Source organism: Frieseomelitta varia, unplaced genomic scaffold, assembly GCF_011392965.1.
Source record: "Frieseomelitta varia isolate USP_RPSP 00005682 unplaced genomic scaffold, Fvar_1.2 scaffold_257, whole genome shotgun sequence".
In the NCBI taxonomy this organism is placed as follows: domain Eukaryota; kingdom Metazoa; phylum Arthropoda; class Insecta; order Hymenoptera; family Apidae; genus Frieseomelitta; species Frieseomelitta varia.
Window position 1 is genome coordinate 35,260 of NW_025109987.1, and position 12,457 is coordinate 47,716.

The window sequence follows — 12,457 nt, forward strand, 5'->3', positions numbered from 1 at the left end:
TGCACAAAGTACGTTTTATATTTATTGTTTCAAATTGTTTTAATTTAAATGTATTTTCTATCCAATTAATTTTAATTTAAACGTACCTTGTATTTAATATAATTTTTTAATGCATTGTATAATATGATAAAACAATATATTGATACATTAACAGAGACTTTATTGTAGAAAATACGTTTTTATATTTATTGTATCTAATGCACTTAATTTTAATTTAAATGTATTTTGTGTTTCATTTAATTGAATATATATATATATGTATATATGTAATATATTAATACATCAACAGATTATTTATTCTTTAAAGTACGTTTTATATTTATCGTGCTTAACTATATTGTATTGTATTGTATGTATTGTATTTATTGCAAATTTATATTATATATTCCGTAAAGCATGCAATTTATATTATAATACATTGCACAGTCTATAATTCATCGCAAATATTGTAATATTGTATATAATTTATAATTCATATTTACTGTACTATTTTTATTACACAAACATAGTACTTGTCCTACTTGTCCCGAGGGGGAGTGTACGTATCTATCTTTTCTTTAATTCACTAGCTTACGGTTCCTCCTCTCTGTCAAAGATAAACGCGACCAACGATAAGTGATAAAAAAAACATAGAGTTCAGTCTTGCTTCAGTTTCGTGTCTAAAATCCGCTGCGAAAAACCTGAAATTTACTTATCGTTTTAACTTGTATCGTTGCCGGTACAGTATTCTCCTAATCATTCGTATTTTACGTGAAAACGAAGATGCAACAGATCGTTACCATGGACAGTATCATACGAACAAACGATTCTTTTTCCTTTTATCGCGTTGCATATCTAGGCGTGTCGATCAACCGGTTCGATCTCGCTTTTTTCCCAACCGTGGCTTCGCCATTGCACGATTTACGTAACAACAGTAATTTATTACGACGAACGAGTCGTTCGTACCAGTAACGCGTCAAAACGACTAGTTTCAACGTTAAAACGAATTATGTACGTACACTACCATCGGTAGTGTTATATTCCTGTCAACACTAAACGTACTAACTGGTCAAATGATCGGCTCGAAAATTTGATTTCAAATTCTGCGTTTATTGTCGCTTCTTTCGTTCATTTTACTCTCGTACATAAAAAGATGAAAATATATAATTTCTCTTCTTATTTAAAAAAAGTTATATTCTGCGCTATGTTAAACTGACAATTAGCTGTCTCTCTTTACTCATCTGAAAAAGTTAGTCTCTTCTCTTAAATTTATCTAATTTCTATTCTTGTCTAAAAAAAAATTATTCTCCGCGCGATTTTCTGTATTAGTCTCTTTCGCTGGCAACTGATTGCGGACCATAACGAGTGACCAAACCGTACACAATAATTCGCCGCTTTCTTTTCGAACTCGTCGGTATGACATCACTGAATAGAAATTATTGATAAGTAATAAATTTATTATTTGTTTTGACTATTTTGTTTTACTTAAATACACTTAAAACTGAGAAAATATAGCAAGTTTTGGACGACAAAATCTCGACGTGCGTGGCACGTCAATCCAGCGCAAGAGGTTAAGCACTTGTACTGACAACTGATTGCGGACCATAACGAGTGACCAAACCGTACACAATAGTTCGTCGCTTTCTTCTTAAACTCGTCGGTATGATATCACTGGATAGAAATTATTGATAAATAATAAATTTATTATTTGTTTTGCCTATTTTGTTTTACTTAAATACACTTAAAACTGAGAAAATATAGCAAGTTTTGGACGACAAAATCTCGACGTGCGCGGCACGTCAATCCAGCGCAAGAGGTTAAGCACTTGTACTGGCAACTGATTGCGGACCATAACGAGTGACCAAACCGTACACAATAATTCGTCGCTTTCTTCTTGAACTCATCGGTATGATATCATTGGACAGAAATTATTGAGAAGTAATAAATCTATTATTTGTTTTGCCTATTTTGTTTTACTTAAATACACTTAAAACTGAGAAAATATTACAATTTTAGGAGAAAATATTACAATTTTAGGAGGAAAAATTCTCGACGTGCATGGCACAAGAGGTTAAGTTGACAATTAGCTGTACTATTTTCGTAAAAGGTAACTTCATTTCATTAGAAATAGGTATACACAAAGTGCTGGTACGTTAACTCGTACGATGCAGAGTAGACGATTCGATCGCGGTTCTGCCGATGATACACGCCGAGCTGCGAAGCGACAAGGGTTAACGCCGTACGATCGTATGTCGTTTCACGCCTATGTACTACCATCTCGATTTTGTTTGCTCGGTATAATGCTGCGGATGCAACGTGGAAACGATACAACCAACCTACGGTGGCTAATTTTTTTTTTTTTTCACCTCTTTACGTTGTTCATCGATCGAGTCTTTCCTCTCACCTTTTTTTTCCAACGATCGCGTATTTCTGAATCGCTCTCCGGACGCGATGTAACGTCGATGCGGGCATTTACCTGTTACTGGTTCGATTACAAAACTCAAGATTCCAATTTGTTCGCAATTTAAATGTAAACAGCTTTTATAAAGAAATATTCAAGAAAATGTGTTCAGATTTAATTAATAGTAATAATTTACTTAATAACAAAATAAGAAATTATGGAAAATACGGTTTTTTTAATACGTTGTTCTTTTGCAAATTTGCAAAATAGTATACACCAATAAATTAAAAAATTGTTAAAAAAAAACACTAGTTTCATCAATTTACACAAAAACGGTATCCTCAATAATTTTCGAGATATTTAACAAAATAGTTTCGGGACCCCCGAAATGGCAATCAAAATGACTCATAATTTTTGTTAGATATACTATAAATGTAAAACAGTATATTTTTGGAGATTTAAATGAGTTTTCGTAGAATACATAAATAAAAGCTTATTCATTTCATTGTACTTCGCAGTTTTTCTATTTTTTTTTTTTTTTTCACTTTAATGTCTCCGGTGAAAATTCTATTCATTAATCCTCGGCTTAATCTTCTTTTTAGAAAGATTTTTTATTATAATTATATTATTTTTTTATTACAACTTTGTTATTATTATGATTATATATTATTTTTTATTATAATAATTTCTTATCCCATAAACATTCCACTGTCGAACAAAAAAAAAAAAAAAATAGAGAACGCTCGTCTTGGTAAGCCACAATATTACGTATTTTTAACGTGTGATTATGTCAAATAAATGCCCGTGTACATATCGCTCGTAATGAAATTAATTCGTTAATAGATTAGTTGGACGATTAATGAGATGGACGGACGATATTTACGATATATTCGCGAGTTGTCTCGAGTTGGCAGTAGCGTTCCTCGATCATTCGTCCGGCCAACGGGAGAGAACGGCCGCGTCGATCACACGGTCGGAATTGTCGATCGTTTCTTCGCGATGAAACGTGAACCTCCTCGGAAAAGGAAAACTCCGAACCGTTTCGTGGAATATATATACACTCGACTCGGGTCGTGGACGTTACAAAGATGGAAAACGTTACGATATTAGCATATGTTACGGTGGACCGTACGAAAGGAACTAATCGTCTGCACGATCGTCTGTTGGCGACGTTGCTCCTCCCGTTTAGACTTTCAAATTAGAGTAATACATATACATATACACGTGGGTATACACGTTCGTGCTAATCGTCCAGTGAAACGCTCGCCACGAATGAAAACAACGAAACCAACCAACCAACTAACCAAAGGAAGAACCAACACTCGAAGATCGTAATTTCAATCATCTTCGAGTCGTCTTCTCGACGATTGTTCGTGTAACTCTCGTGGCCATTCGTACCTCGATCTGTCGTCGCAGCATTTCCTATTTCAAAGTTCACCGATTTCGAGGAAACAGAAGTAGTATACTGTAACTTTTCTCGTCGCTCGCTATTTGGGTTATCGGGGTGCGGCACAATTACCAGCCCCCCAGGGGCATCCAAGTACCAGGGCTCACCTATATTACTTCATGTACGGCGACACTTTGATTAAATTACCAAATGAACGAGTCGCGCGAAGGTATCATTTGCAGGTATCGCGGAGAACGGAAACCGACTGGCTGACACATTCGAATCGGTTTGTCGTGCTATTTGCTCGAGCAACTGCTGAGGAAATTCTCTGTTTGGTCAATGCGAAAATTCGAAGGAAATTGCTGGAGTTTCGAGGGATCTCGTTCACGTGGAATTGTGCTTCGTTAATCCTTCTGTCCGGCGAGAGGACACACGTTGCAGATAACATCTTTGAGAGGACCATAGATTAATTTCGGTAATCGGTAGAAAAGCGAAATTCGCCGAACGCGAGGGGCGAGAATTCTTTACCAAAGTTTCTAGGAGTTTATTTTATTAACACTTTTCGTTCCGCGCCGGGCAGATTTTTGGTCACTTTCCGTTTAGATCTACCGCTGTTACGATTAATAATTTTGCTTCTGGACAATTTTTGTAATAGTATTATAAAATACATTAAATAGTATTATATTGGTATAAATAGTATTATAATACTAAAAATAGTATTATATTAGTATAAATAGTATTATAATACTAAAAATAGTATCATAATAGTATAAGTAGTATTATAATACTAAAAATAATATTATAAAATACATTAAATAGTATTATAATATTAAAAAATAGTATCATATTAGTATAAGTAGTATTATAATACTAAAAATAGTATTATATTAGTATTATAGTTAAAATAGTATTATATTAGTATAGTATTATAGTTAAAATAGTATTATATTAGTAATTATATTAGTATAATATTATAAAATAGTATTATAATACTAAAAATAGTATCATATTAATATAAGTAGTATTACAATACTAAAAATAGTATTATATTAATATAATATTATAAAATAATATTACATTAGTATAAATAGTATTATAATACTAAAAATAGTATTATATAAGTATAAAATAGTATATAATACACAAAATAGTATTATACCATATAACGAGAATTATAATTATCAAAAAGTGTTTAGAATTTAAGACAAGCAATTACAGAACAAAGCAATAAATTTAATTTTAAGCTTACTTTAAGTTACTTTATCAAACAAACAACTTTTTAACGATGTCAAAATTAATTTAAAATGAAAGATTTTGTTCCAAATATTTTTAGTATTACTGTTCATGTACTCAACAATAATAAATAATATCGAATGATAGTAATTTATTGTATAAATTGTATAATACCATACTTAGAATCCTTGTTACATAAATTATATAATGCTGTACAATAATACTAAATACTAATCAATAATATTTACTTTACTTTTATAGCGTCTTCTTACCGAATTGAGTTAGAACAAACCTAAAAAATGATCGTCACACCGCGATATACGCGTTACTAAGATGTCAATGCACGACTTTATAACAAATTTTTCACAAATCCTTCCTTTTCACAATGAAAATTCCAAATGGCGAGACGTACATAAATACATACACATGACCCACGTGGCACGGAACGTGTTAACTTAATTTTAATAAGATTTCGATCGACGAAGCTTCTCTGGTGGCTCTCGAAACATCGTCGATCGTCTTTCGAGAAAGATTTCAGGACGAATCGTCAGCTGCAACTCGAAGCCCAAGCTTCGTCCTGTCTTCGCTTTTTCGCTTCCCTCCCTCGTAGTCCTTCCGACTACGAATCGGTAGTTACAGAGGGCGACGGGGGACGAGGGTTGCTTTTAAGGCTGGTGTTGATTAACGATTTTGTAGCTGCACGCGATACTCGAGGTCCGTTGACTTCGCCGCCGTTGCTGCGCTTTACACTTTGCACGATTGTACGACGAAACAGTCCGAAAGCAGGAGAGGCTCTCTAAGTTTCGAAAACGATCGTTTTACGATGGACTGACGCGTAGCATCGTCGACAAATAAAACGTGAAAAAGTGAGTGAGTGAGCGAGCGATCGGCGCTTGCATGCGGGTTGCATTGCTCGAAGGTTAGTGTTCACCAGTCTCGGGGACTTAACACAAAAGCACAAAATTTCCATTAGAGACGTTAAAGTAAAAGAAACGGAAAATCTTTGTGGCACGCGAGCAATTTTATTTGTATATTTTATATAAAGAGTCATTTAAATCTGTAATTGTATATTTTATATAAAAAGTCATTTAAATCTGTAATTGTATATATTATATATATTGTATATATTATAAAAGTCACTTAAATCTGTAATTGTGTATTTTATATAAAGAGTCATTTAAATCTGTAATTGTATATATAATATATATTGTATATATTGTATATATTATAAGAGTCACTTAAATCTGTAATTGTGTATTTTATATAAAGAGTCATTTAAATCTGTAATTGTCTATATAATATATATTGTATATATTGTATATATTATAAGAGTCACTTAAATTTGTAATTGTCTATTTTATATAAAGAGTCATTTAAATTTGTAATTGTATATAATATATATTATATATATTGTATATATTACAAGTGTCACTTAAATCTGTAATTGTATATTTTATATAAAGAGTCACTTAAATCTGTAATTGTATATTTTATAAAGAGTCATTTAAATCTGTAATTGTATATTTTATATAAAGAGTCATTTAAATCTGTAATTATATATTTTATAAAGAGTCATTTAAATCTGTAATTGTATATTTTGTATAAAGAGTCATTTAAATCTGTAATTATATATTTTATAAAGAGTCATTTAAATCTGTAGTTGTATATTTTATAAAGAGTCACTTAAATCTTTAAAAACACACTGTTTTATATCTATGAAATGTATAATAAAAACATTCAAATGGTCATTTTGTCCATTTTGGACAAAACAGTTCTACTGTTAACACAAATGACTAGTTCATAATTTTTGTTAGGTTACTTATATATTTTAACTATTTCTCTCATTCCTGACTTTTCATAACTCTAAAGGACATCATTTGTCACACGATTGAACCTCTCAGTCTCGATAGCTATCATATGACAAACAAAGAAAAAATAGCGTTCTACATAAAAAAATTGAAGTTAATGATCTCAATTTCGTGAAAAATATTGCAAACATGAAAAATTGTTACACACTATTGTGTGGGCGATGATTGATGTTATATATTCTAGTATATTCTATTATATAACTATTTCTCTCATTCCTGATCTTTCATAATTCTAAAGGACTTAATTCACCATTTGATTGAATTCGTCTTGATAGACGCTTTCATATATCAAACAAACAAAAAAAATAGCATTCTTTAAATTTCTAATTCTAAAAATTTCTAAAAATTAAAGCTTAAATTTCGTGAAAGGCATTGCAAGCATAAAAAAATTGTTATACACTGCTGTATTGGTTGGTCATTTGCCATTTCCGAAAAAAGCCGCTGAGCAAAAATAACGCGAATACCCAGTGTACTTTTAGAAAGTTAAATAATTCTTTATAAAATACATAAGTAAAAGTTCTTTCAGTGTATTCCATCGTAATTTCCAGCTTCTCTATTTCTTTTTCCACTTTGAATTCTTGCGCTGGAATGATGTGCCACGCACGTCGAGAATATTTGGCCCAAGTATGCAATATTTGCAATTATTTAAATACTTGGAATATTATTTAAATTTATCACTTCTTAGTAACTCGAAAAGAAGACGAATTATTGTATACGGCTTGGTCACTCGTTATGGTCCGTGAACCATAGTTACTAGCGCAAGAAGTTGACCTCTCCTGTTCACGAAAATTCTGTTCGTTGTTGAAAATTTTTCGGCAGTAGTCCCAGTGATAACGTTCGTTCTTATCCAGCAACTGGCTCCGTGAAACGATTCTCCAGGAATTCGCTCGTACCTGACGAGTTTCCCGAACGTCGTCGATTTTTCGATTTTCCGTCGGTTGGTTCTTGGAACGGCGAAATGGCGGTCGATCGATCGACCGTTGTGTTCGATTTTCTCGCGTGTCCCCCCGCCGTTTAGATTACCGCGGCTTCGCATGTCTTTGCACAGGCACGTGATGCGCGAGTGACGCGAGCGCGCGTAATTAATCGGGGGGAGGGGACCGGGTTCCGATCGAAACGGGAAAACTAATGGGAACAGAGAGACCGAGAAAGAAACGTAATCGAGTAGGTACGTAGGTACGTAGGACAGACTGGAACGAAGGGTTGGTATCGATCTTTGGACTACATCGGAAGCACGCGAGACGGACGGGGAGGTTGCACGCGACCACGTCCCCCGATTACGGTCAAGTGCGAATGTCATCGGTCGAGAGGTTCGCGTGGCAATGCAGCGCGACGTTTCGAAACACGTTTGTTTCCTCGATTCGTTTTCCACCTCTTACGCGATCGTATACTCCCAACTCGGCCAGCCGCTGATGCTAATTCGCCGATCGCTCACACGCCGAGGCGAGTTTTTTTAGCATACAATGCCGATTCGCGATGGGTCTAGCAGCGTGACTTTGCACGATCTGAAATTGAAACTGGAGCAACACGATAGTAGCGTACGCGTCTTTTGCCTTGTTCTTTCCCCCCATTCCCGGTTTTGAAAATTCTCGTCGTTGCCTCGTTCACCAGCGAGACATCTCGCGAAGTGCGAAAGGTTTACTTACCGGAGGCGAGCGTGCCCAACATCGGCGCCAACAACAACGGAAGCAGCCACATTTTTTGTTTCCACTCGCGATATTCACGATATTTTCCCCGAACTGATCGGATCGAAAGAATCGGCGACCTAAAGTGTTATCTACATTCTTCTTCGATCGGCACGAAGTATTCCACTTTGGACACGGACTAGATTATTCCGTTTCCGTTCGACTCGCGTTAACAAAATATTTTATTTTTTTTTTTTTCTTTCTCTTTGGTCGCGTCAGAGGAGAACTCGAACTCGAAGATCCCCTCGACGAACTAAAACTACGCGCATGTTGGCCGTTCCACAGTTCTCGGCTACGAGTTGATCGGCTATTCTAAACGACTGTCGACTGACGCAGTTGTGTTCTAATAAGCCGAAAAGAACGCGCCAACAGCTACAAACAGCTGTACGCTCAGGACGTTTCGTTTAGCAACGGCTGACCGCTCGACGTTGCTCGACACGGTACTCGCGCGATCGATGTCGTCGCCTCGAGTCGAACGAGCCGCCGCGTTGTCTCATTGCCGATCGAAACGAAACGAAAAATTCGGCGCGAACGGATGAACAAACGCACGTCCCTCCGGTTTTTCTTCACCGCGGTCCGCCGGTGAAACACGAACGAGCAAATCGTCCAGTCGGTCGATCGAAGGATCGTGTGGCCGCGTCGCGACGCCGTGCCGCACTAGGCATAACTGAGAGTGTTGCGTGGTTGTTGCCGCCGTTATCAGGTACGATTGGCGAGCGTACGGGGTGCGCTTGCGCGTACGCGTGCCCGGTATACGCACGTGCGCGCACCCCCCAAGGAATCGGGACAAACCGAGCGAGGCACGGTAGTATCCGCGCTCGGGGGAATAGGTGCGACCCTTCCTTCCCTGCCCAGTGTCCGTCCTTTCCCATATTTCCCCGTTCTAATTATTCCTTTCCGCAACACCCTCGCCACCCTCTGGCCTTTCACCTCGTTCTAACGTCGTTTATCTCGGTTTACCTTTCCAGATTTCCGTCGGCTCTGAATCTTTCGCGCCCTTTCTCTTTACTTCCTTCCTCGTCGTTCCAACGATACGAAATTGAACACACGAATGATTTTGTTTCTTTTAACCTCTTGCGCTGGAATCACGTGCCACGCACGTCGGGAATTTTTTTGTCCCAAAATTGCCAATATTTCCTCGGTTTCAAGTACATTTGAGTATAACGCAAGCAAAACAAATAGTAAATTTATTACTTCTCAGTTATATAATTTCTACCCAGTGATATACCGATGAGTTCAAAAAGAGAGCGACGAATTATTGTGTATTGGTTACTCGTTATGGTTCGCAATCAATTGCCAGCGCAAGTGGTTAACCTCTTGCCCAGTAGGTCGAGAATTTTTTGTCCCAAAATTACAATATTTCCTCAGTTTTAAGTACATTTGAGTATAACTCGGGCAAAACAAATAATAAATTTATTACTTATCAATAATTTCTATCCAATGATATCGTACTGACGAGTTCGAAAATGAAAGCAACGAATTATTGTGTACTGGTTACTCGTTATGGTCCGCAATTAGTTTCCAGCGCAAGTGGTCAACCTCTTGCACTGAAATGACGTGCGTCGAAATTTTTTGGTCCCAAAATTGCAATATTTCCTCGGTTTTAAATATATTTAAGCATAACTCAGGCAAAATAAATAATAAATTGATTACTCATCAATAATTTCTGTCCAGCAATATCATACCGACGAGTTCAAAAAGAGAGCGACGAATTATTGTGTACTGGTTACTCGTTATGGTCCGCAATCAGTTGCCAGCGCAAGTAGTTAACCTCAAAATTGCAATATTTTCTCAATTTTAAGTATATTTTAAGTATAACCCAGGCAAAACAAATAATAAATTTATTACTTATCAATAATTTCTATGCAGTGACATCATACCGTGTTTCGAGTTCAAAAAGATAGCGACGAATTATTGTGTACGGTTTGGTCACTCGTTACGGTCCGCAATCAGTTGCCAGCGCAAGTGGTTAAACAGTTTCTTTCCGACGTTTCGGCTAGCCGGAATGCGGCATCTCCCCTACGAAACGATAAACGCGGAACAGGGCGCGAGGGGTGCATTTCAATTGATCCGTCGCTATCGTCACCAGGGTTCGTTGACCAACATTATCGTACGTTATGTATACAGGGACGCGCACGCGATCCCTTCCACAAAAGGATACGCTGAGAGAATGTCCTTGAACGACGATCGTTTCCTACTTTAGTTGAAATCATTTGCCAACCCTTGCCTTTTCGCTCACGATCTACGACTCCACGAATTCCATGTAGATGTAATTTTCACCGACGGCGCAAATAACGAACGTTTATATGCCATTAGCAACAGGAGAATGAGAGTTGTCCAGCAATGAAAAAGAAATCGATCGATAAAGAAAGCTTCGTCTCGTTCATCGTTCGTCTGTCCAACTTATCTTCCTCATTCGTAGTTTTTTCAATTATCGAATTGAGGAACACAACTGCTCCGCCACGGTTTCTAGCTCGTTTAGTTTAGTTTAAATTACTCTTATATATATTAAGAGAATTGATGGTATAGAGGTCGACGATGCACGGGTCTCTTTCTCAGTTTATTTACAACCTTGAGATTCTATCCTGAAACTCTATTTCCAATTATTGCTCGCTTTGTTTACGCCAGGAACGGACGAAGCACCGTACATACATCGCATCGTGCATACCGATCGTATCTGTCATATTCGCCTTATTTTCCTTTCCTTTTTTGACATCGCGGGGTAAATACTGCGGCAGTAACCGCTAATTCTAATGAGCGAGTGGAACGTAACAACCAGCTGTGTTTCTATTTATCGTGCTATTCGTACGATAATATGAAATAGTATTACGGTAGAATGTAGAGCATTGGCATTATCTCGATGTGATTCAATACATATAGCGTTTTGCAATATCCGTCTATTCAATATCTAATTAGAAATTGTAATACAAATTACATGACTATATGAACGTTCTCGAAACGACTGAGTCAATTAATTTTATGTTGATACGTTGATACGTGAAGCGATCGGAAAACAGAGGAAAACGAGAAAATAGAAATGATGGAAAACTGGGTTACCTTTATTAAAAAACTCCAGCAACGTATTTCACGCCGTTCTCGCAATTTCATTCCATGCATTTTGAACGTGTATTCTTCCATCGAGAAATTCGTTCGTTTCCTTTTTTAATTTTTAAAATTTTATCGCTACGTTTCTCCATACTCCACTGCATGTTCGTACCACCATCTGTGCCAACGAACTACCATTAAAATTGTAACAACTTGGTCTGTGTCTGTACTGTTGACACAGTCGTGCCCTTCTGATCGGCAGAGTACATCGTTCTGTTGGAATAGAAATTTCAAATTTTTATTCGTTCGTTTCTCTTGTCAGAAACGGAGTATATGAGATTCATATACCTCATCTGTGCTTTTGTCAAGTAAAATATAGAAAAAAATACAAACATGAAAAGGAAGATGTAATTGCAAAAGTTTATAAATCGATCCTCTCAATTAATTCATTTTATAAGTGAAAATTTGATCACCTTATGGACACTGGTGGTGACCTCTACTTCCGCCAAGTCGTTCCCGCCAAAAACCTCATCTTTGATGAAAGTTTTCAATGAAAGTTCTCATCAAGGAAAATTCAAAAATGATTGGAACCTCTTTTCTCGCCATGGTCGTTTAAGAAAAAAGATCTTTTTCACATCTACCCGCCATGTGATAAACAATTAAGACTTTTTCGTGATCTGAGTAACGATATTTTCAATCCTTGTTTGTACACACACTTTGTATATATATTTTTGTAGTTAGTAATTGTAATCATTCTGTTAGTGTAATTTAAAAATTCAAACTAGGAAATACCGATTAGTTATTCAGAAAATATAACTGCGATGCCTCAAGAAAATACGGATTTGAAAGTAAGAATCTC

The 12,457-nt window shown here is 36.3% G+C and overlaps 1 protein-coding gene across 2 annotated transcripts in view; it reads right to left on the reverse strand.

The window, feature by feature from the left end:
• Positions 1 to 9,372, reverse strand: part of LOC122528736 (proto-oncogene tyrosine-protein kinase receptor Ret) — a 32,907-nt gene extending 23,535 nt beyond the window's left edge. The window contains exon 1 of one of the 2 annotated variants that reach the window (XM_043654174.1): positions 8,515 to 9,372. In XM_043654174.1, the coding sequence (XP_043510109.1) occupies positions 8,515 to 8,566 (52 nt within the window). In that variant the 5' untranslated portion in view covers positions 8,567 to 9,372. The remainder of the gene's footprint in view (positions 1 to 8,514) is intronic. The other variant, XM_043654175.1, reaches the window with a different exon arrangement.
• Between the last annotated feature and the right edge of the window lie 3,085 nt (positions 9,373 to 12,457).